Below are 25818 nucleotides of genomic sequence, written 5' to 3'. Positions count from 1 at the left end.
CTGAATCCAAGTAGGATTTATCTCAGAATACAAGGGTGGTTCACCCTTAGCAAATCAATTAATGCAATATACCACATTATTAGAACAAAGAGAAAAAAAACACAATCAACTCAATTGATGGAGAAATGGCAACGACAAACCCAACAACATCCTTTCAGATAAAAACTCAGAAAACTGGGACTAGAAGAGAACTTCTTCAACATGATAAAAGGCACCTAACTTATCCTTCTGAAACTATTCCAAAAAACTGTAGAGGAAGGAATACCCCCAAACTAATTCTATGAGGCCACCATCACCCTGATACCAAAACCAGAGAAAGATACCACAAAAGAAAATTACAGACCAATATCACTGATGAACATAGATGCAAAAATCCTCAACAAAATACTAGCAAACTGAATCCAACAATACATTAAAAGGATCATGCGCCATGATCAAGTGGAATTTATCCCAGGGATGCAAGGATTTTTCACTGCCTCAAATCAATCAGTGTGATACACCATATCAACAAACTGAAGAATAAAAACCATATGATCATCTCAATAGATGCAGAAAAAGTTTTTGACAAAATTCAACACACATTCATGATACAACTCTCCAGGAAGTGGGCATAGAGGGAACAAACCTCAACATAATAAAGGCTATATATGACAAACCTACAGCTAACATCATACACAACAGTGAAAAGCTGAAAGCATTTTCTCTAAGATCAGGAAAAAGACAAAGATGTCCACTCTCGCCACTCTTATTGAACATAGTTTTGGAAGTCCTAGCCACGGCAATCAAAGAAGAAAAAGAAATAGAAGGAATCCAAATTAGGAAAGAAGAAGTAAAACTGTCACTGTTTGCAGATGAGATAATACTATACATAACAAATCCTAAACAGCTACCAGAAGACTACTAGTGCTCATCAATGAATTTGGTAAAGTTTCAGGTACAAAATTAATACACGGAAATCTCTCGCATTCCTATACATTAACAACAAAAGGTCAGAAAGAGAAATTAAGGAAACAATCCCATTTATCATCACATCAAAAAGAATAAAATACCTAGGAATAAACCTACCTAAGGAGACAAAAGACCTGTACTCTGAAAACTATACGACACTGATGAAGGAAATCAAAGATGATACAAACAGAAAGATGTACCATGTTCTTGGATTGGAAGAATCAATATTGTCAAAATGACTATACTAACCTAGGCAACCTGCAGATTCAATGCAATCCCTATCAAATTACCAATGGCATTTTTCACAGAACTAGAACAAAATATTTTACAGTTTGTATGGAAACACAAAAGACCCCGAATAACCAAAGCAATCCTGAGAAAGAAAAATGGAGCTGGAGGAATCAGGCTCCCTGACTTCAGGCTATACTACAAAGCTACAGTCATCAAAACAGTATGGTACTGGCACAAAAGAGAAATATAGACCGATGTGTGAACAGGATAGAAAACCCAGAACTAAACCCACGCACCTATGGTCAATTAATCTATGACAAAGGAAGCAAGACTCTACAATGCAGAGAAGAGAGTCTCTTCAGTAAATGGTGCTGGGAAAACTGGTCAGCTACATGTGAAATTAGAACATTATTTAACACCATACACAAAAATAAACTCAGAAAACATAGGCAAAACACTCTTTGACATAAATCGCAGCAATATCTTTTTTGAGCTGTCTCCTAGAATAATGGGAAAAAAACCAAAAATAAACAAATGGGACCTAATGAAACTCAAAAGTTTTTGCACAACAAAGGAAACCATAGACAGAACAAAAAAACCCACAGAATGGGAGAAAATATTTGCAAACAATGTGACCGACAAGGAATTAGTCTCCAAAATTTAAAAACAACAGCTCATGTGGCTCAATATCAAAAAAAAAACCCAAACAACCCAATCCAAAAATGGACGGAAGACCTAAATAGACATTTCCCAAAGAAGACATACAGATGGCCAAGAGGCACATGAAAAGATGCTCAACATAGCTAATTATTAGAGAAATGTAAATCAAAACTACAGTGAGGTATCACCTCACACCGGTCAGAATGGCCATCATCAAAAAATCTACAAACAATAAATGCTGGAGAGTGTGTAGAGAAAAGGGAACCCTCCTACACTGTTAGTGGGAACGTAAATTGCTACAACCACTATGGAGAACAGTATGGAGGTTCCTTAAAAAACTAAAAATAGAGCTACCATATGATACAGCAATCTCACTCCTGGGCATATATCCGGAGAAATCCATAATTTGAAAAGACACATGCACCCCATTCATTGCAGAACTATTTACAATAGCCAGGACGTGGAAGCAACCTAAATGTCCAGCGACAGAGGAATGAATAAAGAAGATGTGGTACAATGAAATGAAATATTACTATGAAATAATACAATGAAATATTACTCAGCCATTGAAAAGAATGAAATCATGCCATTTGCAGCAACATGGATGAACCTGGAGATTATCATACTAATTGAAGTAAGTCAAACAGAGAAAGACAAATATCATACGATATCGCTATATGCAGAACCCCCCCAATGATAAAATGAACTTATTTACAAAACAGAAACAGACTCACAGACTTAGATAATGAACTTATAGTTACCAGAGGGGAAGGGTGGGAGGGAGGGATAGATTGGGAGTTTGGGATTGACAGGTACACACTACTATATTTAAAATAGATAACCAACAAACCCGTACTATATGCACAGGGAACTCGGCTCAATATTCTTTAATAACCTAAATGCGAAAAGAATTTGAAAAAGAATAGATATATGTATATGTATAACTGAATCACTTTGCTGTACACCTGAGACTAACACAATATTATTAATCAACTATGCTCCAGTATAAAATAAAAATTAAAAAAAAAGAAAATAGTAGACATGACTTGAATATATGATAGACAGATGGGAATCATAATGAAATATAAATGGAATACAATGGAGCAGATAAATGTTGAAAACATTTGTAATGATTAGAAATAGAAAAGCCTGTAATAAAGTAAAAACTTAAAACACTTAAAAAAAAGGGACTTATGAAAAATTCAGCTAATAGGATACTCAATGGGGAAAGATTGAAAGCCCTCCCCCTAAGATCAGGAAAAGACAAGAATGCCTACTTTCACCACTGCTACACAGTACTGCTATGCACTGGAAGTCCTAGACAGAGCAAGTAGGCAAGAAAAAGAAATAAAAGGTATCCAAACTGGAAAAGAAGAAGTAAAACTATCTCTATTTTCATATGACATGACCCTATATATATAGAATATCCCAAAGAATCCACAAGAAAACTAGAAGAACTAATTAACAAATTTAGCAAAGTTACGGGATACAAGAGCAACACACAAAAATCAGTTGTGTTTCCATACAGCAGCAATGAAGAATCAGAAAAATAAATTAAGAAAATAATCCCATTTATAATAGCACTCAAAAGAATAAAATACCTAGGGAAAAAAAAAACCATGCGGGTGAAAGACTAAAAATCATAAAATCATGCTGGAATAAAGACTACCTAAATAAATAAAAGACATCTTGTGTTCCTGGACTGGAAGACAATATTGGCAAGAGGGCAATACTCCTCAAAGTGATATACAGATTCAATGTAATCCCTATCAAATTTCCAACAGCCCCCCTACTCGGAAATGGAAAAGTTAATCCTCAAATTCATATAGAATTGCAAGGGGCCCTGAATAGTAAAAACAAGTTGAAAAAGAAGAATGAAATTAAACTCACACTTCCCAATTTTAAACCCTACCCGAAGTTATAGTAATAAAAACAGCTTGGTACTGGCCTAAGAACAGACGAATGGAATAAAGAGTCCTCAGATCAACAGGTTTTTGACAAGCGTGCCAAGTCTACTCAATGGAGAAAGGATAGTCTGTTCAACAGGTAGTGCTGAGACAACCAGACAGCCACATGCAAAAGAATGAAGCTGGACCCTTACCTCCAACCCTTACTTCCTTATCTATTCTATCTGATAGTTAGAATAATTTTTAAATTTTCAAAAAAGAAAGTTAAGTGTTGGCAGGGATGTGGAAAAACTGGAATCCTCATACACTGCTGGTGAGAGTGTAAAATGGAGTAGCTGCTAAGGAGATAATTTGGCAGCTCATCAAAAAGTTAAACATAGCATTATCCTATAACCAAGCAATTCTACTCTTAGGTATGTGTCCAAAAGAACTGAAAGGTGGAAATAATCCAAGTGTCCATCAGTGATGAATGGATAAACCAAGTATGTTTTAACCATACAACAGAATATTATTCACCTATAAAAAGGAAAGAAGTACCAATTCATGCTACAAGATGGATCAGCCTTGAAAACATTACGCTAAGTGAAAAAAGCCAGATGCCAAAGGATTACACTTATAGGAGGTTCCCAAAATAGGCAAATTCATAGAGACAGAGAGAAGATTAGAGGTTACCAGGGACTGGGGGGAGGCGAAATGTGGAGTTACTGCTTCATGGTAACAGAGCTTCTGTTGGGGTGATAAAAGAGCTTTGGAAATAAAATAGATAGCGGTGATGGTGGCACAATATTTTGAATGTAATTAATGATATTAAATTATACACTTAAAATAGTTAAAATGGCAAGATTTTATTCTATATATTTTACCACAATAAAAAACATGGTTATAATATATGTAACCTTCCATAGCCAGGCACTCAAATCAAACACTTGATTTTAAGACCTGAGGTTCATTTAAAAGCTGACCAAGAGCACAGGAAAATGTTCCCAAGGGGGAACAAGTCATCCTCCCAGTCTAAATGCCTGAGCATCTGTTTCTTGCTCCTTGGCATTCTACCTTCTGCACAGCCAAGCAGCTGCTCTAGAATTTGTTCACTGAGATGCTGGTACATTCTGGAATCCTGCCCTTGGCACAATATCTTAGAGTTCCTTATCTGGCAGCTTCCTCCCTGTCCACAGTTCCCAGGGGCAGTGGAAGAGACAGAATACATCCCCAAGATTCATCTGCACGGGTATTTGGACCTGAAGGGCAAAGGCCACCTCCATGCAGCTCGGGTTTACACCATGGCCTCTATGTGAGGGAGGGCCGGTGTGCCCACATAGCCTTCTCTGTCAACTGCAGAGGACACACAGCCACACGCTTTGACAGGTCCTCCCACTCCGAACAACCACTGCCACAGACAACATGGGCCTCTGCTAGAGTGGTGACCACATCCAACATAATGGGAGTTCTGAAGGCTGCTGTGGAGAAGAGCTGGTTGTCCCAGGCAATTACAGAAGGCAGCAGTGGGAGGCACATGAAACCACAGCAGGCAGGGCTGGGCTAGTGGTGGGGGCACCGCATGTCTGTCTCCTGTCTGTCAAAGTAATGCTCATCATTACCAGTGACCTAGTTAACCAACAGAGCAGACAGGAAAACCATGAACGAATATTTAAAAGTAAGGCGTGACATTTTTCTGTAACTCAGCTTTCATTTCATTGCGATGGATTCTACATTAGACGGTAGATACTGGAATACGCTACAAGTCAGTGCCCTTTTCAGAGCTGGAGACTGAGGCCAGGGAAGCAAACCAGCCTTCCCAGGACTACAGAGCTGACAGGGAGGTGCTGGGACCAGCACCAGGATGCCAGGTTCCTAGGCCAGGGCTCATCCTAAGACATATGACCTCTTATTGAAATGTCCACTATGTGTGGACATCAAAAGTTACTAGGTATGTTTTCCTGGTTACCAAGGCTCTTTTTATGGTTTAACATTTAGAAATGACATAGGGTGTGATGTCAGAAACATTTATTAATAATTCACAATTAGAGTAACACATATTTAAATAAACGGCCTAGCTCATTGCTAATAATCCAGGCTGGTATCAAAGCCACAAATAAAAACACTAACCATCTAACTGTGCCCCATAATTAATGAATGAAATGCTACAGTCTGAAAAGATTCAGAAGGCAACAGAGGACAATAGGAGAACCTGAGGAAACGGGTAAAAATCTGAAATTATCTCATGACTCCTTGCTTAAAAATCTTCAATGATTCCAAACTGCTTACAGGACAAAACCCAGACTAAATGAAGGTACTGATAAATGAATGGACATGTCCAGCTCTCTGTCCCCAGACCCCTCCACAGAGCCCACTCCAACAAAGGTGTCTGCACACCGTCCCAGCACTGTTCGGTGGTCCTATAGCTGGAGTGCATTGCCCTTGCCTTTCTACTTTTGAGGGCCCACCAGTTTAGCCATCCCCTCCTTCCTAAGAAGTATCAGTTCTGGAATCTGTATTCCTGAAGTGTGGTCTAGTCCATTGCTACAACTGATGAGAAGCATCATGGATATCACCCCTTGCTCATTATCTCATGACTTTGTCCTGACAATTATCCAAGGAAACCCAGATCTGCTGTCTTCTCCAAATAACTCACTGAAGCCACGGCTAAATAATTCACTGATTCAGACATTTAGTTTAGGCTGAAGAACACTTGTTAAACACAATTCTTTTACATAGATTAGGTATGCAAGAAATGACAGATTTTTTTTTTTTTCCCTGACTAGGAGAGGAGACAGATGAATTGGGACAAATTTAAATAACTGGGAACAAAGTACAGGGGAAAAGACCAGAATGGTGGAGTTACTGAAGATGAAATGTATTCTATAATTCCTAAAAAAAGAAAATAAGATTATTTTATAATAAACCATAATGGAAAAGAACGTGAAAATGAATATATATATTTGTTAAAGAAAAGAAGGACATTAATTTCTTAAGATAGTTTCACAGCAAGTAGAGAACCACAGCATCCTTTCCGGCCTAGAATTATTTCAGGAAAGATCCAGTGAATTGCCAGTGCAGATACATGTGGAACTTGGCTCTGCTAAGCAACACAGAGACAAAAGCCCTGGGCCTCACTCATCTCCCCAGCACAGGCATCCGCAGGGCTGCCTTTTCAATAAACTCTTCTCCTCACGCCAGCTGACTAGCTAGGTTTTCCAGTAAACGAACTTTCTGACTGAACTGAATTAATCACCTCAGTTTTTAATTTTTGTGTTTTGCATTTATTGTTTATAAAGATACCACATACAGTAGGCAGACTAAATGCCGAATATAATCAAACAGAAAGTTCAAAACTATGACCTAAAAACTTGCCATGAATCCACACTCTGTGCGTCCCTCTTTATTGGAAATGATGAGAACATCCAGTGCAAGTCTTCCTTCACTGCTGTTCCCAGTGCCATGGCTGTGGCAGAGCCTGATAAAACATGAGACCAGACCTGGGTCAGCTTTTCATTCTGATTCCTTCTTGGCGAAATAGGGAGGCAGGATGAAAAAACACCAAACTCAGGACAAGACAGAGAAGTGCAGATTAAGAAGTTATGAAGAAACTTTATGGAAAACTGCAATGTCCTCAGGACAGAGCCATGCTGCTTTTTGTTTTATCACTTCCAAATGTTGTATCAAATATATGGTAGCCACAGACTTAGTAACGAAAGAGCAGGAGTTCTGAGGCAGGAAAGGTTAGCACATCAGACACTGGAAATGATTTGAGGGACTCTGCCAAACCCATCTGAGGGACTCTGATTCCTCTCCCAGCCTCCTCCACCACGTGCCCTCCCACAGCGGATGGTGGACGGCCACAGTTACGCAGCAGATGGGGCCTAACCGCAGCCCACATGCCCGCTCCAGGGGCCCAGCACAGAGGGAGCTGGCACACTGCACTAAGCACGGCTGCTCCCTGAGGAAATCACGGCAAATCCTCTCTCTAGCACCCCAACTGCAGTTTAAGTCACCAAAACCCATTTCCACGTAATGACTTTAATAGCATCTGCAACAGAAACCACAGATGAATGGAGGGAGATTTTCTTGCATTTTCATTTTCCCCAGAAATTTAACTCATTCCTACCTATGCTTGAGCTTCAACTACACAGCTCAGAATTCTTCTCTAAATATGAAACATGTGTTTTACCTCAAAAGGACAATCTCTTATGAAATTAGGTTCTCCCTGCAGGGAAGGAGAACGAGGCAGCTAACTAGCACAAAGCCCTGCCCCTCCTGTGGGTGGGTCTTCCCAGCCTAACTGCTCAGGGATCACCGTGTCCTCTGCCCTGAAGCCAGCATCCTGATTCATGACCATGGCATCTGCTATTCCCAGCATGGACGCCACAGGGCTCACTAAGACCTGTTGATGACAGTCAGGACCAACCACATAAGAAACACACTTTCATGGGAAAGAATGGTGACCTCAGTAGTCACTGAGGAATTTTATTCTACTCACAGCTGTTGGGGCATTCATCCTGACCTCTCCCATTCTATCACAGCTTTTAGGGGAAGGGCACATTGTATATACATGGTAGTAGAGATTGGTTATTTGAAATTGCAAGGACCCTCTCAAACTACATGGCCACCACTAGAATTAACAGATAAAATTCCTACATTTCCCATGAAAAACCCATGTTCTTGCTTCAGCCTCAACACAACTGTGGGACATAGAAGAGTTCATCTCAGCCACAGACACCTTCACTGGAGGGTGGGAGAGGAGGGCCTCAGATCCTACCAGCCTGAGGCCTATATGCACTCTTACCCACTTTCATGAGAACAGGTTAAGTTTGCCTTTATAGTATGAGGGTTTCTCAAGCCCCAAGGCAGACAAGATCTGCAGTGTTCTGGAGTCACTAAGCCTATCAAAAGAAGTTATTAGTAACCTGCAGAATTTGCTAGTTGCAGCTAGAAAGCGGCATGTCTCTGTGTCATTACTAAAAGTGATTAAAAGTTAGATCAGAAGGAAAAAGTGACAAATCATGTATATTTAAAATATCCCATAGCAAAAGATGGACACTTTTTTCCCAAAATGGAAAAGGCTGAGCTTAAAGGAGTCTATGCCTATGCAGACACATAGAATAAAATTATTTAAAAACAGGTTTAAAAGACATACAGTCTCTTGTATGCCTTGATGTTAAGTGTGGCTTGCCACCAATGAAACAGTCTCTCCAAAATGGAGCCTGAATCTGATGGAGCCTCTAGAGCTACAAACCGACCTACAGGAGTACCAGGGCAGAGAGCAGGCAGTTCACCACCTGCTGGGAGCTGGGGAAACCAAGTCAGGAAGATGCAAGCTGCAAAATCTTGACAGAGGAACAATTTAGTTTTTTCATCAAATAAACTTCAAAGGAAAAAGACAAGATGACAGAGGAAAGAAAGCTATGCATTAAAGACACTTCACTAAATGCAACACACGGGCCTCATGAGGATCCTGATCTGAATAGACATGTAACGCATTTTCCTAAATGAGGTAACTAGGGAAATGTGAGCACTGGCTTGATGTCTGATGATACCAAGGAATTTACTTTCTACTTTTTTAAGGTGAGTATGGTATCGTGCTGATTTTTTAAAACGGTTCTTATCTTTTAAAGCTACATACTGAAATATTTATGAATGAAATGATATAACGTCTAGGTATTTGCTACATAATTATTAAAAAAAGGAAAAAGAAAAGGCCACTGTGTTGTCCAGCATTAACGTAGGAAGATAAGTTGCAAGTATTTCTATCAAATACTGTTTATATTTCAACTTCCTGGGCAAAAAGTGGCAAGCCTCTGCGAGAACCTGTGTTGAGCACTTGAGAGCAAGTGCCCTCAACCGTACATGCCCAGGTAGTGCACACACAGATGGCACACACATACAGGTGCTGCACATGTGTGCACACAGTACACACACCACACATGCATACATGTATGTGTACAGAGCCCACCTGGACACACACATCGTGCACATACACAGCCTACATATGCATCTGAGCCCACATGTACAGACGTACACACACGTACGACAGGCATAGGTAGCTGCCAAGACCACTGTGTGTGCACAGGAACGCCATGTGTGTCTGCATGCCACAAAACGCAAGGACTCAGAATGGGCACCACCCTTCCTCAAGCTATGGGGAGCTGAGCAAATCAGGTGGATGTCTCAGCATTTCCGTGCACGTGACAGGCAAGCATAAATCAGTGGAGCATTGTTTTTAGGCAAGAAAAAGAAGTGAGTTGCCTGCAGGGGAGGACATGACACTGTGAATGCATGTTACCTGTCTCAGTTCCTGGCTGTCCCCCTCGGAAATGAATGGTTCGCTCGTCTGTAGCTGAAGTGGTCTCCCTTCCTGGTTCCCGGAGGAGGGCTCACAGTGCATGGCTCGGTCCATCAGCCCAGATGCTGAAATGGAAAGTCAAACAGAGTGGCATCTTCTAGAAGGTGTGAACAACGCAAGGGCATGCAGAACTTTACAAAAAGTGGTGTTTAAGACCGTCAGAGCTCTCTGGGCTGACGAAGTGCTTTCCCAGGCATCTACTGGTTTAGAGCTTCTGTGTTTGCGGGAGTGGTGAGTCCACCTCTCTGAACCTCTGCTGAGCTGACTGAATGTGGGACCTGCCTGAGCCTTGCCTTCTACCCCAATCCAGGGCTGCTTCCTTACCCCACACTGATCAGAGTGTGCAACACTGTAAATACTCAGGATCTAGTTCTATAACTGGCTTTTAGAAGAAAGATGCTTTATCCAGGAGTGATTTTTTTTTTTTGAGAGGACAACAGATTGGAGTATGAAACATAATACTTGTTGAGCCCTGGTGAAATGTACATGAAATACACTACTAGGAACTGCATTACCATCTGATTACCCCACAAAACACTGTGGTTCTAGACAGCACATGAAATGGTCAGCTAGTCAGGTCAAGCAAAGTTGAACGTGGAGCTGTACTGAGGTAGGGGTGAGCCAGACTGCTGCACGTGGCAATGCATTGCTCAGGGGTGTTTCCATTCACACCTCTATGCCTGGGTAGTCTTGCTAAGAAGCAGAAGAGCAGCTTGGCAAGGAACAGCGATAATCCTTTATTTAAAGAGCCGCCTCCATCTGCAACCCTGGCACTGTAAAGCCCAGAAAAGAGCATAGCTTAGAGTCTGTCACCTGCTTTTCTCCATAATACAGACCACCTCAGATGTGTCAATAGAGCCATGTTTACTTATTAGGATGCTGGAAAGCTGAAAGCATACTGGGGTGAGAACCAGCTGTGTGGATTCCAGCACCAACTCCTTTGAGCAGATTTCTCTGCTTCAGCAAAATGGAAGGGCAAAAGCAGGACACCCCACTTCCTTCCTAGGACCCTAGTGGCAGTCAGCGGAGCTGCCTTTCATCCAAGCAGCCTGGAGCAACTGATAAATGCATTGTTAGGAAAGGAAATCCATCTTGGGGTAAAGCTCTTGCTGGGCCTGAGCAGCAGGAACCCAGGTGGTGAATCCAGGACACACCAACTGCACAAGCCCCTCCTCCCCGGGGAGAGACCAGCCACCTCCAACAGGTACACAAACATCCTCTTATTCTTATTTCTCAAAAATTTTCTTACAAGTTAACACTCCCTGAGATTACCTAGCTGAGCAAAGAAGACATGATGACAAGAAAGCATGTTTCTTGGGATCCTAGAGAGGAAAAGGGTCTTGGCCAGATGGAGTGAGTTCAGGAACCAGTTGATGCGAAGCAAAACCTGCATGGAGGCAAGACCCGAGGGTTCCACACTGCGGGCCTGAGCCCTCCCCACGCCCATCTCCACTGGGAAGGAGGCCCTTTGTGAGAGTCTTCGTGCCCTTTAACTGTGCACCACTGTACGAAGTGCTTCCTACACAGAACTGCTACACCCGTACAAGCACCTTGGAGGTCTGAAAAAGTTTCACAAGACAAAAACCTTAGTACACACCATGTACTCAGATGTGCTTTTCTATTCTATTCTTTATATAAAAGCTGGTTGCAACCAACCAAATTGATTTTACAACCTGTGTCCTGGAATCTCCAAAGTGCCCCTGCTCCAACATCCTAAGGGCTTATTAATTAGCACAGAACTTTCCATAGCATACAACTCACTGTCGGTTGGTCTTACATGATCTAAATGTCACTAAGATGTTACATAATGAGAAGCACTTTTCTAAAACAGCAACAGAACACCATCAGAGCTAAACTAGACAACAGAGGACATGTTCTACTAGATATTATTAGCCTAAAGGAAAGGCCAACTAACATACCTGCTGTGAAAACATTATCAGTGATAACGTGATGGCAAAGCGCACTTCACTTGTCTATGTTAACAGTGGTTCTATGGCCTAATGGGTGAAAGCAAACTCCCCATTCAGCCTACACCCTCCTCCTTCCTAGTCTGCTCCTGATCCTGCAGACTCCTGGTCCAGCCACCCCGGCACCCCGGCCCCAGCATGCTACTCCTGCCCACCATGCCCCCGCTCTGCACATGTCATGCAGACAGATGTCCCCTAGCCCAAGTTTGGAGCCATGTTCTCCACTCAGCCCTTCCATTAGCAGCAATCTTCCCTCATCTGTCCTGGTACCATTCAGTTTACACACCTTTGACAGTAACTTGCTTGGTACTGCACTGCTATTTACCTTTTTCAGCATCTTTTCAAACTGGGATCTCCCCAACTAGCTTTTCTGAAAGCACGGCCCATGTCTAATTCACACTTGTGCCCAGCACTGTGCTCCTGCACTGCCACTCTGGTTTCCATTTCAACACCTACAGCTATGTTACAGTTAGAGACATACTATTGTTGAATGTTTAACAAATGGGATTACTTAAACAACCAGAAAACCAAAACTGAGGATTTTTCTTCCTGGAATATACTAATAAGAGATGTTTTTCACAACGAGCTGTGGGATCAGCAGGATCCTGCCTAATACAAAACTCGGCCACCCCCGCAAACTCTGTGTTGAGACTTGTGTTGCTGACTCAGTTACTTCAATGCTTTGAAATACCTTCTGAAAAAATTAATTTAGTTCAGTATAAGGTGGTTTTTGTCTCAAAAGTCATTAGTTATCTCAGTTAAGCAAAATAATCACAAATTGTTCAAGCTACATGCTACCTTACAGATGATTCCACTTTCCAAGAACAAGGAGGCATCGAGGGAAACCCTGAGTAAGGACTGCGCTGGCAGGGGCAGCGCTGGGACGCCAGTCTCCTCTGTGCATCAGACATAGACTCCTGACCTCATTGCAAGTTCAGACCAAAGACCACCAGGGCCTGACCTGGGAGCAGAAAAACCGCTCCAAGCCTGTCCAGCCTTGAGCAAATCTTTCTCCCTGTCTCTGGGCCCCGTACGCCCCATTGATGACACAGGAAAATGCCTACTCTACCCAGGGATGGATCCAGCAGCTTATATAACTAGGGTGGGAAGCCCTTTCAGAAAAAAAACACAAAAGGCCCCATGTCCTCAATACAGCAGGAAGTGTAACAGAGAGAAAGCGACAGCCGTCTCAACTGACTCATGGGCCCTTGGAAGGGATCAAGTGGGTGAGGGCCAAGCAGCTCTCCGGGGTCTGTCGATAGTCAGGGGGTCACCGTGTCCTAAGAAACTAATAACATGGGGCTTGTCTGAAGTCAGTGCGGTGCTTGTGTCCTAGTGACCACATGGAGGGGTCTGTTGGTGGTCAACCTGATACCCATATCCTAGTGACCACATGGAGTCTGTTGGTGGTCAGCATGGTGCTGTGTCCCAGGGTCAGAACTTTACTATTTCAAAAGATGATCTTAAATTAATGACCCTATGCAGAGACTTCAATGCCTCAGAAGTTTATTTATCATTACACAGAGATGCGTGTGCCTTCTGGTTACCTGGGCATGTCCTGGGTGCTGGAGATGGGGTGAGAAAAGACAGACTTGTGTCTGATTCTGGAGCACACATCCTACTGTGGGAAGTTGAACAGCAAACCAGAGGGTACCAGCACGAGAGGGCAAGTGCTAGGCAAGATTTCTATAGGATCAGTGAATGGGAAACTAGTCCTCTTAAATTAGGTGGTCAGAGAAGGCCCCTCTCAGAAGGCGACAGTTCGCAAACAGTGAAAACAAAAATCAGTACCAAAAAACTCTTTAAAAATGCTATGCACGGACCTTGCTCTTATATGATAAGAGCTTTGTGGGCTTCCTCCCAAAACCCATTACCCCAGTGGATCATGAGACAACATGACACAAAGTCCAACTAGGGAAGAGTCTACAAAAACCTGACCACTACTCATGAAGACCATCAAGATCATCAAAGCAAAGAGAGTGTGAGAAACTGAAACAGTCAAGAAGAGTCCAAGGAGATGAAACGCCGAAATATCATGTGGGATCCTGGATGGGATTCTGGAACAGTAAAACATAAGGAAATCTGAATAAAATATGGACTTTAGTGAATAAAGGTGTATCAGTACAGGCTCATTAGTTGTGACAATGAACGATACTAATGTAAGATGACAAGAATAGGGAAAACTGGGTGTGGGAGACATGGGAACTCTCTGTACTATCCTCACAACTTTTTCTCAAGTCTGAAACTATTCTAAAATTTAAAAGATTATTTTAAAGATACTATGCAGAAAAACAGCAATTTGCAACTGCTCTCCCTTAAGGTGGGATCTGCCCACCTGTATCATTTCCAGCCCTTGAAGCCCAGGAGACTCTCTTCCTCCCCCAGTCCTGGCCTGGCCACCCCAGGCCCTCAACCTGTCTACTCTATACATTACTACAGAGGTCTCTGGAAAGTTCTTCTAGGACACTGGTTCCTAACACTGGTCCCGTTACTAGACCGCCACCTTCTGGCCACACAATTTACCAAAATAGCTCATCGAGGAGAGAAGTATGTTTCTGAGAGGTCAAAGTCATGGTTTCTACCTCCACTGGTTCTGTAGTTTCCAGTGCAGAACAGTAAAAACAGAGGTGCTGACAGATACAACAACAAGAGAGGTAACAATGAGAAGTAAGTTCTCATTGCTGGGCTTGTGCAGGATTAAAGTTCCAAGCAAATGAGATACCATCTTGCTTACTGAACTCAGCATGCCAGCTTCTTCCAAACATGACTCCTTGTCACCTGTACCTCTCCAAATCCACAGCTGTAAGGTACACCTGCCTCGCCTACGCAGGGAGGCTTCACCAGGGGAGGATGGCACTTCATGCTCAGTGAAGACTCAGACACACTGTAGGGATCCTACCCACAGGCTAAAGTTAGCACTGAGATGAAAACCCATCTGTCACTGTGGATGCGGCTCAGCTCATTCCATACATATACAATCCGTTACTGTGATGGGTGAGGCCATAGTCCCCAGTTATTCAATCCAACCCTAATCTAGGTGTTACTGGGAAGGTATTTGTAGACGTGGTGAAGGCTCTCAGTCAGTTGACTTTAGTGAAGGGAGCCTGTCCTAGACAATCTGGTGGGCCTGGTTCAATCAGCTGAAAAACCTTAAAAAGTATATCTGCAGCTTCCTTGAGGAGAAAGACGTTCAGCCTCTGGTCAGCAGCCTCAGCTTGTGCACAAGAGGTTCATTTTCCCCTTCCTGATGGGTGGCCCTGCAGAATGTGCACTCACTCAGCTTCCTGCAGTCTGATTATGGCTGCAGAGGCCCTGGCACTCACTCCCTCCTCTCTAGCCCATCTGCCACCTGTATGCTTGGAGTCAGAGCTTACCATCCCATCTTCCTCGGGACTCACCCTCCATGACAGCAAGGCACAGCAAGCGTGCACCCTTCTCACTTGTACAGTGTGACCTTCTGTGACACACGTGACATGCTCACATCTGCCATCTCATTTGTAACATTCTATGCCGTGTTCTCTCTCTGAAACCACCATGCCTAACATAAAACCCACGAATGTGGTAGAGCTCCATAAGAAGAAGGATAGTTTTCAGGACTGTGGGTACCTGGCACCACGCCTGGCACAGAGGGATTCTCCAACAGCACTGTCAGGACCAGCAGCCCACGGTGCTCTGCATGTGGTCCCACCAGCCAGGGCCTCCTCCCTCCTCTCACTGCTGAGGCTCCTCCCAGAGGAAAACAGCAGTGAGGGGGACTCAGAGATTTGGGGTATCAGAGAGGCTACCCAGCTAAGCTTGCAAATGGCCTTTCCTGAAGGGCCCTTCTGGTCAGGATCTTATGTTGGCTGGTACAGTGTACCCTTCTTGGCCCTTTTATGCGCCAGCTTCTGAGTCCTGCCTTGAATGAGGGGCCAAAGAAAAATCTGGAAATGTAAGTTTCTAAATTAAGACAGTAAGTTTCTAAATTAAGATTTTACATTAACATTTCCAACATTTTGATACTTATGGGACCAGATCTATTATCAAGTAATTTCTTTTTGAAACTTGAAGTCATCTAGAATAACATCAAAATATTCATATGTTAGGGAAACAGATTACATATTGGAATTGAAATCAATCACTTAAGAGGAAAAAAGAAAAGGAACTGGAATAGTAACAAACATATCTCTTACTTTAAACAAACTCTAGCAATCAAAGTTAATAAGAAAAGACTATTACTTGTTAGAAAAATCACTATAACATAGAAGTAATGTCACCTATAATGCTAGTATTAGAATATTTTATGACTTTGGGATGCCTTAAGCAGGGCTCAAAAATAAACTTAAGGGGAAAAATGGTAAATCTGACCACAGCAAAATTAAAGATTTCTGTAATGGAAGCTGACAATCTAGGAGAAGTATTGGTAGCTTCTAAAGTCAACAAGGGATGAATATCTAGAATGAATAATGAACTCCTGCAAATCAGAGAGGAAAAAAAAAAAAGCCCAGTAGGGAAAAAAAAAAAAAAAAAAAAACCAGAACAAGCAACCCACAGAGCAAAATCTGTGGGACCAAAAAGCAACTAAAAGGCGTCAGACGCTCCACCTCACAATCAATCAAAAAAATAAAAATACCTTTAAGATACCACTTGACATCCGTCAGAATGGCAAAACTGAGAAGTCAGATACCACCAAGTTATTCTATGCTAGGGAGGAGGCTGGGACCTGGGGACATATCCACATGTCCGGCCACCCACACTAGAGCCTCAGGCCAAACTCAGCTATACCCTCTATGCCCCACAGAGACCTAAAAGAGGATACTACAACCACAATGCCAAGAAAAGCAAGGGTTTCACAATACTTTTGGGATGCTAAAAAAAAAGCACACAAAAACTATGCTGCATAGTTTTCAAAAATTCTGATATCCAAATGCACATCTGGAAGGTGGGCTGGGAATACCTCAATTAAGTGCCAAGAAAACCGAGTGTGATGCTGGGTCGGGGAAGGGACTGGAGACACACCAGAGCAGGTGGGGATGATGCTAGTTAAGACCCCAAAGTGTTGGTTCTCAAATCAAACAGAGGAAAGAGGTGAAAACATCTAACTTGGAGCTTTCCTTTGTTCTGAAAGCATCACCAAAACCATTTCTGACCTATTTGAAAAGGCACAGCTCTCAAGTATATGATAAGCCTGAGTGATTTGAGATTCAGATGGCAAGTACTAAGGAAAATGGTCTGAAATTATTTTTATTTACAAACAAATAGGTAGTCACTAGTGAGCTGAAACCGGCAGTCGCTCTATGTGGTGCATCATGGCAACGCACCATGGGTGTGTTGAGTTTGTGACTTTAGAGGTCTTGCGCACAGACTGTTTTGACGATCACTCACCTGCATGCCAGACTGAGTAGCCCTTCTCTGCTAGGGGAGAGGTTCTAGTGCTTCTGAGCATCAAGGCATCTTCTAAAAACTCGATCTTCTTGCTGAACTGCACTTCCAAAATGGGGATAACCTCCGGCATCTTGGCAGATATCAAACGATAAGCTATATCTGGCTTCCCAATGAACCGCTGGCGGATGCTAATTTCATAAGGTGTATGAACCTTGATGTCATCTACTTCTTCTCTTTCAAATCTGTGCATGAGCAAAGAATCTGAGTGGTGGATTTCCAACCCAGAAACAAGGACGGTGAGCCTTCCTGGTTTAACATGAGATTCTGTTCTTTGGGAAATAACAGCAGGAATTTTGATCACTATCCCTTCTTTTCCAAAAGCTTTGGAAGTAGCCATTGAGACGTCCCACTTGGGCTTTGTTTCTGATGGCATCTTCCAAAGCTTGAAGCTAAAGGGCCACCAAGAAGGAGACTCCAGTTCTGTCAGCAGCCTGAAAAAGCAAAAAAAACACAGAAAGTAGTCAATCAGTTAATATTTTTTTTTGAAAACTGTTTTGACTTTTATAAAGAATGTTACCATTTTATACTTTTCTTTTCCACAAGCACTCCATGAAGTAGAAAAAGCAGGAATTATTATCTCCACATTTTAGAAAAGAAAACTGAGGCTAAGAGCAGTGGGACATTTGCCTACAGATACAAAACTAACCAGAAGGTAGACACACAACAAAAACACACATCTTGTGACTAGAATATTGCTCTTTTCACACTTGACCTGGGGTAATTTTGACCAAAATAAATCCTGATCATAATCTCTAGAGAGCTGTCTAATAGAACTTTCTTCAGTAATCTGTATTGCCTAATCCAGTAATGGGGACATGTGGCTACTGGGCACCTGAAATGTAGCTAATGCAATGATGAATTGAATTTTAAACTTAATTTTAATGTGGCTAGTGGCTACCATATGGGACAACTCTAAATTAACCACTAATAATATCCAGAGATACATCTAAAAAGCCAATAAGAGGGGAAAACAGTGGAAGCAGGAAAGGAAAAGCAAAGGAGCAAAGATCAAATGGAATAAACAGAAAACAAATAACAAAATGGCGGAATTATCACAACCATATTAGTAATCATACTAAATGTAAGTGGACTAAATTCTCTAATTAAAAGGCAGATTGTCAGCCTTTAAAGGCAGATGGTCAGTCTATAACAAGACACAGTTATATCTTGTCGACAAGAAGCAAAGTGAAATATAAAGATACAGATACACTGAAAGTAAAGGGATTGGAAAAGTAAAGTAAAAAGATATCATGCCAAAAGTAAACTTTAAGACAAGGAGTGTTACTGGGGAAAAAGAGGGACAATGCATAATAATAAGAGGATGAATCCAAAAGAGAGACTTAATGATAATGATAGTAAATATGCGTGCATCTAATAACAGAACTTCAAAATTCATTAAGCAAAAACTGGCAAAACTAAAGGAAGAAATAGATTTTAACAAACTGCTCTCCACAATTGATACAGCAAGAAGACAAAAGTAATTAATAAGAATATAGAAATTTTGAACAACACTATTCAACCATCTCAAACCTGACTGATATTTACAGAAACATCATCCAAATGCTGAATGCACTCTGTTAAGTATATTCAGAATGTAAACAATAACAACAAAAAGATTATATATAACAGAGTGGTCAACATGGCAGAGAAGAAACACCTGGAGCTCACCTCCTCCCACAGGTACACCAAAATTACAACTACTTACAGAGGAACTAATGATGAGAAGGACCTGAAGACTAGAAGAAAAAATTTTCCACAACTAAAGTTATCAAGAAGGGACTACAATGAGATGGATAGGAGGGGCGGAGACACAGTATAGTTAAGACCCACATCCCCAGGTAGGTGACATACAAAAGGGAGGACAATCACAATTGCAGAGGTTCTCCCCAAGGAGTGATGGGTCCAAGCCCCACACTGGGCTCCCCAGCCCAGTATTACACCAGAAGATAAGCCCCCATAACATCTGACTTTGAAGGCCAGCGGGACTTACATAAGACAGAGCTAGAGGGCTGTAGGAAACAGAAACTCTGCTCTTAAACAACACAAGCAAAATCTCACATGCTCTTAGACCCAGCACAGAGGGAGTAATCTGAAAGAAGCCTAGGTCAGTCCCACTTGTTGAACTTGAAGAAGCCTGCCAGAGAGGCAGGAGGCCACCAGAACTCCCCCTGGGGACACAGATGCTGGTGGCAGCCATTTATGGGAGTCATTTAGGTTCTACCAGGAGGACACTGGTGCTGGCAAGGGCCATTTTGGTGTCTAGACTATCTGCATCGGGACACGGTCCCACCCACCAGCAGGTTGGCCACAGTCCTGGGACCTCCCACACTGACAAGCCAGTTACGTGAGGAAATGACCCTGACTACCAGCAGGCTGAGACCAGTCCTGGACCCACGGCCCTGTAGTCAGCCACACAAGGACCTGGCACCACCCACCAATGGACTGGAACCAGCCCTGGGACCTCAGGCCCTACAACCGACCATACTGGGACCCAGCTCACCCAGAAACAGGCTGGCACCAGCCCCAGGAGTTTCAAGGTCTTTGCTCCACATACTAGCAAGGCGGTACCAGTACTGGGGCTTGCCAGCACCTGCAGACAGCAGTCCAAGGCCCCCCAGGCCCTAGAGTCAATTGCACCGGGACCAGGTACCACCCACCAGCAGGCTGAGATAAGCCTCAGAAAACCCCAGGGCCACTCAGTTGGACGCTCTGGGACCTAGCCTTGCTCACCAGTGGCCAACAGCCTCTGCATGAGGCAAGGCCTGGTAGCCAACTGGGACAGGGATAGCCCTGCCCACCAACATGCCCACAGGGGCATCACTTGATCATAAAACTCTGGTGCTGCTGGGCACCATAGGATGTCTCCTACACAAGCCTACTTCTCCAAGATCAAAAACGTAACCAACCTAACTAATTCATAGAAAGAAACACAGAAAATTAGGTAAACAAAAGGAGGTGACAAAGGAGCACGTTCCAAACGAAGGAAAAGATAAAATCCCAGGAGAAGAACTAAGTGAAGTGGAGATAAGCAACCTACCCAGTAAAGAGTTCAAGGTAATGATCATAAGGAAGCTCAACAAACTCAGGGAAAGAATGAATGGCCACAGTGAGAAGCTTAAGAAGAGATAGAAAATATAAAGAAGAACCAAATAGTAACTGAAACTAAAAAATACACTAGAAGGAATCAACAGATTAGATGATACAGAGGAACAGACAGGTGATCTGGAAGATAGAGTAGTTGAAATCACCCAAGTTGAACAGAAAAAAGAAAGAGAAATTTTAAAAAATGAGGACGTTTAAGATAACTCTAGTCTCATACCACAGTACTATGAGACAAGAAATCAGCTATAAGAAAAAAAACTGCAAAAAAACCACAAACACATGGAGGCTAAACAATATGCTAGTAAAACCCAATGGCGTCATAGAAGAAATCAGAGGAAATAAAAAAATACTTGGAGACAAAAGAAAGTGGAAACATACAATCCCAAACCTGTACGACACAGCAAAAGCAGTGCTAAGAAGGAAATTTATAGTGATATATGCCTACCTCAGGAAACAAGAAAAATCCAAAATACAACCTAGCCTTACATCTGAAGGAGGTAGAAATGGAGACCAAACAAAACCCAAAGTTAGAAGGAGAGAAGTCATAAACATCAGAGTGGAAAGTAATGAAATAGAGGCTAAAAAAACAATAGAAAAGATCAAGGAAACTTAGAGCTGGTTCTTTGAAAAGATAAATCTCTAGCCAGACTCATCAAGGAAAAAAAGAGAGAGGACCCAAATAAACAAAATCAGAAATGAAAAAGAAGTTACAAGTGAAACGTCAGAAATACAGAGGACTGTAAGAGATTACTACAAACAATTACATGCCAATAAGACAGACAACCTAGAAGAAATGGGTAAATTCCTAGAAATGTACAATCTTCCAAGATTGAGTCAGGAAGAAATACGAACAAACTAATTATAATTATTAATTTAAAAACTCCCAACAAACAAAAGTCCAGGACCAGTGGGCTTCACAGGTGAATTCCACAGAACATTTAAAAAGGAACTAATGCCTATCCTTCTCAAAGTATTCCAAAAAATTAAACAGGAAAGAATGCTTCCCAACTCATTCTACAAAGCCAGCATCACCTTGATACCAAACCAGACAGACACTACAAAAAAAGAAAATCACAGGCAAATATCACTGATGAGCATAGAAGCAAAAATCCTCCACAAAATATCTGCAAAGCAAATTCAACAATACATTAAAAGGACGACACACCATGATCAGGTGGGATCTATCCCAGGGATGCAAGAATGGTTCAATATCTGCATAGCAATCAATGTGATACACCACATTAACAAACTGAAGAATAAGAATTATATGATCTCAAAAGACACAGAAAAAGCTTCTGATAAAATTCATCATCGATTTATGATAAAAATGTTCAACACTGGGTCTAGAGGGAACATACCTCAACATAATAAACACCACATATGACAAACCTACAGCCAACATCATACTCAACAGTGAAAAGCTGAAAGCATTTTCTTTAAGATCAGGAATAAGACAAAAATGCCCACTCTTGCTACTTTTATGCAACATAGTATTGGAAGTCCTAGTCATAGCAATTAGACAAGAAAGAGAAATAAAAGGAATCCAGATTGGAAATGAAAAATTAAAACTGTCACTGTTTGTAAATGTCACGATACTATATGTAGAAAATCCAAAAGATGCCACCAAAAAACTACTAGAACTCATCAATGAATTCAGTAAAATTTCAGGATACAAGATTAATATGCAGAAATCTGTTGCATTTCTATACACTAATAAAACTATCAGAGAAATTAAAAAATAATTCCATTAACAATTACATCAAAAAGAATGAAATACCTAGGAATAAATCTAACTAAGGCAGTTAAAGACCTATATTTGGAAAACTATAAGACACTGATGAAAGAAATCAAAGGTGACAAAAACAAATGGAAAGATACCATGCTCATGGATTGGAAGAATTAATATTATTAAAATGATCATACTATCCAAGGTAATCTACAGATTCAAAGCAATTCTTATCAAAATACCAATGGCATTTTTCACAAAACTAGAAAAAAAATCTTAAAATTTGTATGGAAACACAAAAGACGCAGAATAGCCAAAGCAATCCTGAGAAAGAAGAACAAAGTGGGAGGTATCATGCTCTGATTTCAAACTATATTACAAAGCTACAGTAATCAAAAAAGTAAGATACTGGCACAAAAACAGACACAAAGACCAATGGAACAGAACAGACAGCCCAGAAATGAAGTCACACTTATATGGTCCATTAATCTACAATAAAGAAGGCAAGAATATACAACCCGGAAAAGACAGCCTCTTCAAAAAATAGTGTTGGGAAAACTGGACAGCTACATGCAAAAGAATCAAACTGGACCACTTTCTCACACCATACACAAAAATAGACTCAAAATGGATTAAAGAGTTAAATTTAAGACCTGAAACCATAAAACTCCTATAAGAAAACACAGGCAGTACACCCTTTGACATCAGTCTTAGCAATATTTTTTGGATATGTCTCCGCAGGCAAGGGAAACATAAGAAAAATAAGACACTTGCAAACAATATACATGTACAGGGTTACTATCTAAAATATACAAAGACCTCATACAACTCAACATGAAAAAAAACTAAACAACCCAATTAAAAAAATGGGCAGAGGACCTGAATAGGCATTTTTTCCAAAGAAGACATACAGATGGCCAACATACACATGAAAAGATGCTCAATATCACTAATTATCAGGGAAATGCAAATCAAAATTACAATGAGATATCACTTCACATCTGTCAGTTGGCTGTTATCAAAAAGACAACAAATAAGAAATGCTGGCAAAGAAATGGATAAAGGGGAACTCTGGAACACTGTTGGTGGGAATGTAAAAAAGAAAACTATGGAAAACATTATAGACATTCCTCAAAAAATTAAAACTAGAACTACCATGAGTTCCAGCAATTCCACTCCTGGGTATTTTTCTGAGGAAAACAAAAACACTAATTCAAAAAGATATATGCACCTCTATTTTCAATGAAGCATTAATCACAATAGCCAAACTACAGAAGCAACCTAAGTGCCCACTGACAGATGAATGCATAAATATGTAGTATATATATATATATATATATATATATATATATATATATACACACACAATGGAAACCATAAAAAAGATTGAAATCTTGCCATTTGCAACAACATGGATGGACTTGAAGGGTACTATGCAATGTGAAGTAAGTCAGAGAAAGCCAAATACTGTATGATTTCACTCATATGTGGAATCTAAAACAAAACAAATGAACAAACATAACAAATCAGAAACAGAGTCAAAGATACAGAGAACAAGCAGGTGATTGCCAGAAGGGAGAGGAGGATGAGTAAAACAGGTGAGGAAGATTAAGAGGTACAAAGTTCCAGGCACAAAATAAATGAGTCAAAGGGATGAAATTCAGCATGGGGAATATAGTCAATAATAATGTAATATCTTTGAATGGTGACAGACAGTAACTAGACTTATCGTGGTGATTGTTTTGTAATGTACAGAAATTTCAAAACACTTATGTTGTGCACCTGGAACTAATATAGTGCTGTAGGTAAATTACACTTCAAAAACTGATACAGATGAACTTATTTACAAAACAGAAACAGCGTCACAGACAAAAGAGAACAAATTTATGGTTACCTAAGGGGAAGGTGGGGTGGATAGATTAGGAATTTGGGATTAAAAGATATACTCTACCATATATAAAACAGATAACCAACAAAGACCTACTGTATAGCACAGGGAACTATATTCAGCATCTTGTAATAACCTATAATGGAAAAGAATCTGGAAAAGAATATATATACACATATATATGTATAACTGAATCACTTTGCTGTACAACTGAAACACTGTAGATCAATTATATGTCAATTAAAATAAATAAAAATCTTTAAAAAGAAAAAAAAAGAAACAAACTAATAAAAAAAGGAGATAGTTTTGTGGTTACTGGAGGTGGAGACTGGGGGAAGGGGAAATTGGATGAAGGTAGTCAAAAGGTACAAACTTCCAATAATAAGATTAAATACTAGGGATGTAATGTATACAACATGATTAATTTAATTAACACTGACGTATGTTATACATGAAAGTTGATAAGAGAGTAAATCCTGAAAGTTCTTATTCCAAGGAAAAAAAATTTTTTCTGTTCTATTTTGTATCTATCAGAGACAATGGATGTTCACTAAACTTACTGTGGTAATCATTTCATAATGTATATAAGTCAAATCATTATACTGGACCTCAATCTTACACAGTATGGTAGGGCAGTTATATATCAATAAAACGGTAAGAAAAAAAGAGTATAACAAGTCTCAATAAATTTCAAGTATTGAAATAATATAGAGCATATCCTTTGTCCTCAAAGAAATGAAACTAGAAATCAATAACAAAAAGTTCACTAGAAAATCCTCAAATATTTGGAAACTAAACCCAATTCTAAAATAAAGGAACTTAGAAAATATTTGAAGTAAATGAAACTAAAAACATGATACACAAAAAAACAGAGGGATGCAAATAGAGCAGTCATAAGAGGGAAATTCATCTCTCTCAATGTATGTAATTGGAAAACTTCTTAGGAAGGTTTAAAATCAGTGATCTAATTCTCTACCTCAAAAAGTTACAGATTGTACCCACAGTAAGTAGAAGAAAGGGAAAGTAGGAATCAATGAAATGGGGGCTTCCCTGGTGGCACAGTGGTTAAGAATCTGCCTGCCAAGGCAGGTTTGAACTCTGGTCTGGGAAGATCCCACATGCTGCGGAGCAACTATGCCTGCGTGCGCCACAACTACTGAGCCTGCGCTCTGGAGCCCCTGAGCCACAACTATTGAGCCCATGTGCCACAACTACTGAAGCCCACGTGCCTAGAGCCCGTGCTCTGCAACAAGACAAGCCACCACAATGAGAAGCCCACACACCGCAATGAAGAGTAGCTCCTGTTCGCTGCAACTAGAGAAAGCCTGTATGCAGCAACAAAGACCCAATGCAGCCAAAAATAAATAAATAAATAAATTCATTTTTTAAAAAATCAATGAAATGGAAAACAGAAAAAATACAAAGTATTAACAAAGCCAGAAGTTGGTTCTTTGAAGTAATTTTAAAAATTAAACCCCTAGCAAGAAATAATAAAGAAGAAAATAAAGAAAATGCAAATTACCAATATCAGGAATAAAAAAAGGGGCATCATCATAGATCATTTAGCCTTTGAAAGGTTTATGGGGAATTTTATACTCAACTCTATACCAATAAATGGGACAACT

General features: G+C 40.8%; 1 protein-coding gene across 8 annotated transcripts in view; it reads right to left on the bottom strand.

Moving 5' to 3' along the window:
* The window catches only part of SNAP47 (synaptosome associated protein 47), a 96257-nt gene that overhangs the window by 43688 nt on the left and 26751 nt on the right, over positions 1 to 25818 (bottom strand). For 7 of the 8 annotated variants that reach the window (XR_014294100.1, XR_014294101.1, XR_014294102.1 and 4 more), the window contains 2 exons: positions 17418 to 17908; positions 10027 to 10151 (listed from right to left, as the gene is read on the bottom strand). Coding sequence is in view for 5 of the 8 variants with exons in the window: in XM_082621475.1 (XP_082477601.1) it covers positions 10027 to 10151; positions 17418 to 17908 (616 nt within the window). In the remaining 3 variants the exon portion in view is untranslated. Of the gene's footprint in view, positions 1 to 5537; positions 7201 to 10026; positions 10152 to 17417; positions 17909 to 25818 lie in introns of those variants that run through there. The other variant, XM_082621478.1, reaches the window with a different exon arrangement.

Source organism: Mesoplodon mirus, assembly GCF_964341445.2.
Source record: "Mesoplodon mirus genome assembly, chromosome: 5".
In the NCBI taxonomy this organism is placed as follows: domain Eukaryota; kingdom Metazoa; phylum Chordata; class Mammalia; order Artiodactyla; family Ziphiidae; genus Mesoplodon; species Mesoplodon mirus.
Note: the sequence above shows the minus strand (reverse complement) of the source record. Positions and strands in the feature narration are given on the sequence as shown.